Source organism: Suricata suricatta, chromosome 7 (genome assembly GCF_006229205.1).
Source record: "Suricata suricatta isolate VVHF042 chromosome 7, meerkat_22Aug2017_6uvM2_HiC, whole genome shotgun sequence".
Lineage (NCBI taxonomy): Eukaryota > Metazoa > Chordata > Mammalia > Carnivora > Herpestidae > Suricata > Suricata suricatta.
The window spans coordinates 29,243,411-29,245,131 of record NC_043706.1 but is presented as its reverse complement, the minus strand read 5'-3'; the positions used below and the strand labels follow the sequence as shown (position 1 = coordinate 29,245,131).

General features: G+C 54.7%; 1 protein-coding gene across 1 annotated transcript in view; it reads left to right on the top strand.

Annotated features, from left to right (window-relative positions):
- LOC115295435 (class I histocompatibility antigen, Gogo-B*0103 alpha chain-like) overlaps window positions 1–1,721 on the top strand; it is a 157,910-nt gene extending 156,189 nt beyond the window's left edge. Inside the window, exons 4-8 of the mRNA XM_029943321.1 lie at window positions 146–421; window positions 539–652; window positions 1,092–1,124; window positions 1,246–1,293; window positions 1,420–1,721. Of these exons, the coding sequence (XP_029799181.1) occupies window positions 146–421; window positions 539–652; window positions 1,092–1,124; window positions 1,246–1,293; window positions 1,420–1,424 (476 nt within the window). The 3' untranslated portion in view covers window positions 1,425–1,721. The remainder of the gene's footprint in view (window positions 1–145; window positions 422–538; window positions 653–1,091; window positions 1,125–1,245; window positions 1,294–1,419) is intronic.

Here is a 1,721-nt window from a genome sequence, read left to right as displayed (position 1 = left end):
CCCAAAGGCTAGACTGGTCTCTGGGTTTTGTGCTTCTTCCATCCAAACCAGTTGTCCTGTCCACCTCAGGATGGTCACATGGACGCAGGTTCAGTGGCCCCGAAAGGTAAACCGAGCTGTGGATTTTCTGATTCTTCTTCCTCAGAATCTCCCAACACACACGTGACCCGCCACCCCATCTCTGACCGTGAGGTGACCCTGAGGTGCTGGGCCCTGGGCTTCTACCCTGCGGAGATCACCCTGACCTGGCAGCGTGATGGGGAGGACCGCACCCAGGACACGGAGCTTGTGGACACCAGGCCTGCGGGAGATGGGACCTTCCAGAAGTGGGCGGCAGTGGTGGTGCCTTCTGGAGAGGAGCAGAGATACACGTGCCATGTGCAGCACAAGGGGCTGCCTGAGCCCGTCACCGTGAGATGGGGTAAGGAGGGTTTGGGGCAGAGCCTCGTGTCAGGGAAAGCAGGGCCCTCCTGGAGAATTTCACAAAGTCAGGACTGAAGCCAGAGGCGTGGGCCCCTCACCTTCCTTCTTTTTCCAGAGCCGCCTCCTCAGCCCTCCATCCCCATCTTGGGCATCATTGCTGGTGTGGCTGTTGCTCTCCTTGTGGTCACTGTGGTGGTTGGAGCTGTGATCTGGAGGATGAAGCGCTTAGGTAGGAACAGAGTGAGGGGATCTGAGGTCTCTTGTCCCACTGGGGGGTTCCTGGGTAGCACATGATCCTGCCTTGTTCCTGGGAAGTACCGTCCACACACACGCACCTGCCCACTCTGGAGCTGTTACTGACATTCACTCTGGAGCAAAGCACTTGTGAAAATGAAGGATAGATTTTCACTTGATAATTCTGGTGACAGGGACCTGATTCCCAGCAGTGATAGGACAGAGAGGAAGGACCCTGCTGAGGACAGACCTCCAGAATGTCAGGTGGTCCTTTGACACACACACCCCCCACCTCTTTCTTCATGTTTCCTGATCTTGTCCTGGGTATTAAGTCAGAATTCTGGAATCTTCATCGTGGACCAGGACTAGGAGGCTGCTCTAGGATCCCATGGCCCAGCGGCCCCAGGTCTCTAACATGGTATTTCTTCCCACAGGAGGAAAGGGACCGAGCTACTCTCACGCTGCAGGTAAGTGTGGAGGGGTGATCCCCGCAACCCTGGGGTCGTGTAGACAGGATCCTGTGGGGAGCTCATCCCCTTTAATCTCTTCTCCTGTGGCTCTGATCATGTCCTGTTTGTCCTACTCCAGGCGATGACAGTGCCCAGGGCTCTGATTCATCCCTAATGCCTCCTAAAGGTAAGACTCCAGAGGGCCTGAAGTGGGGAGTTGGGACACTAGGGACACTTTGACATGCAAGGGGCTGTTGAGGATGAGGCACTTATGTGACTGACCTAAATGTGTTCATGTTTAATTTTTTCACAGTGTGACACCAGCTGCCCCTGGGGGACTGAGCGATGCAAGACTTGTCCCTACTCCCACCTGGTGACATCAGGAGCCCCTAACTTTTCTTTCTGCAGATGGTGTCAGAACGTGTCTGTGTTCCTATCAGCATATCGTGAGGACGCAGGAGACTGGCCCACCCTGCCCACCATGACTCCTCCCCATTCTTGGTTCTGTTCCCTTTCTGATCTGCTTTCCTGTTCCTGCAGAGACAGAGCTGGACTGTGTCCATCCACTTGTTGGACTCTGTACTGATATCTTACTTCCCTACTGAAAATGAGAAT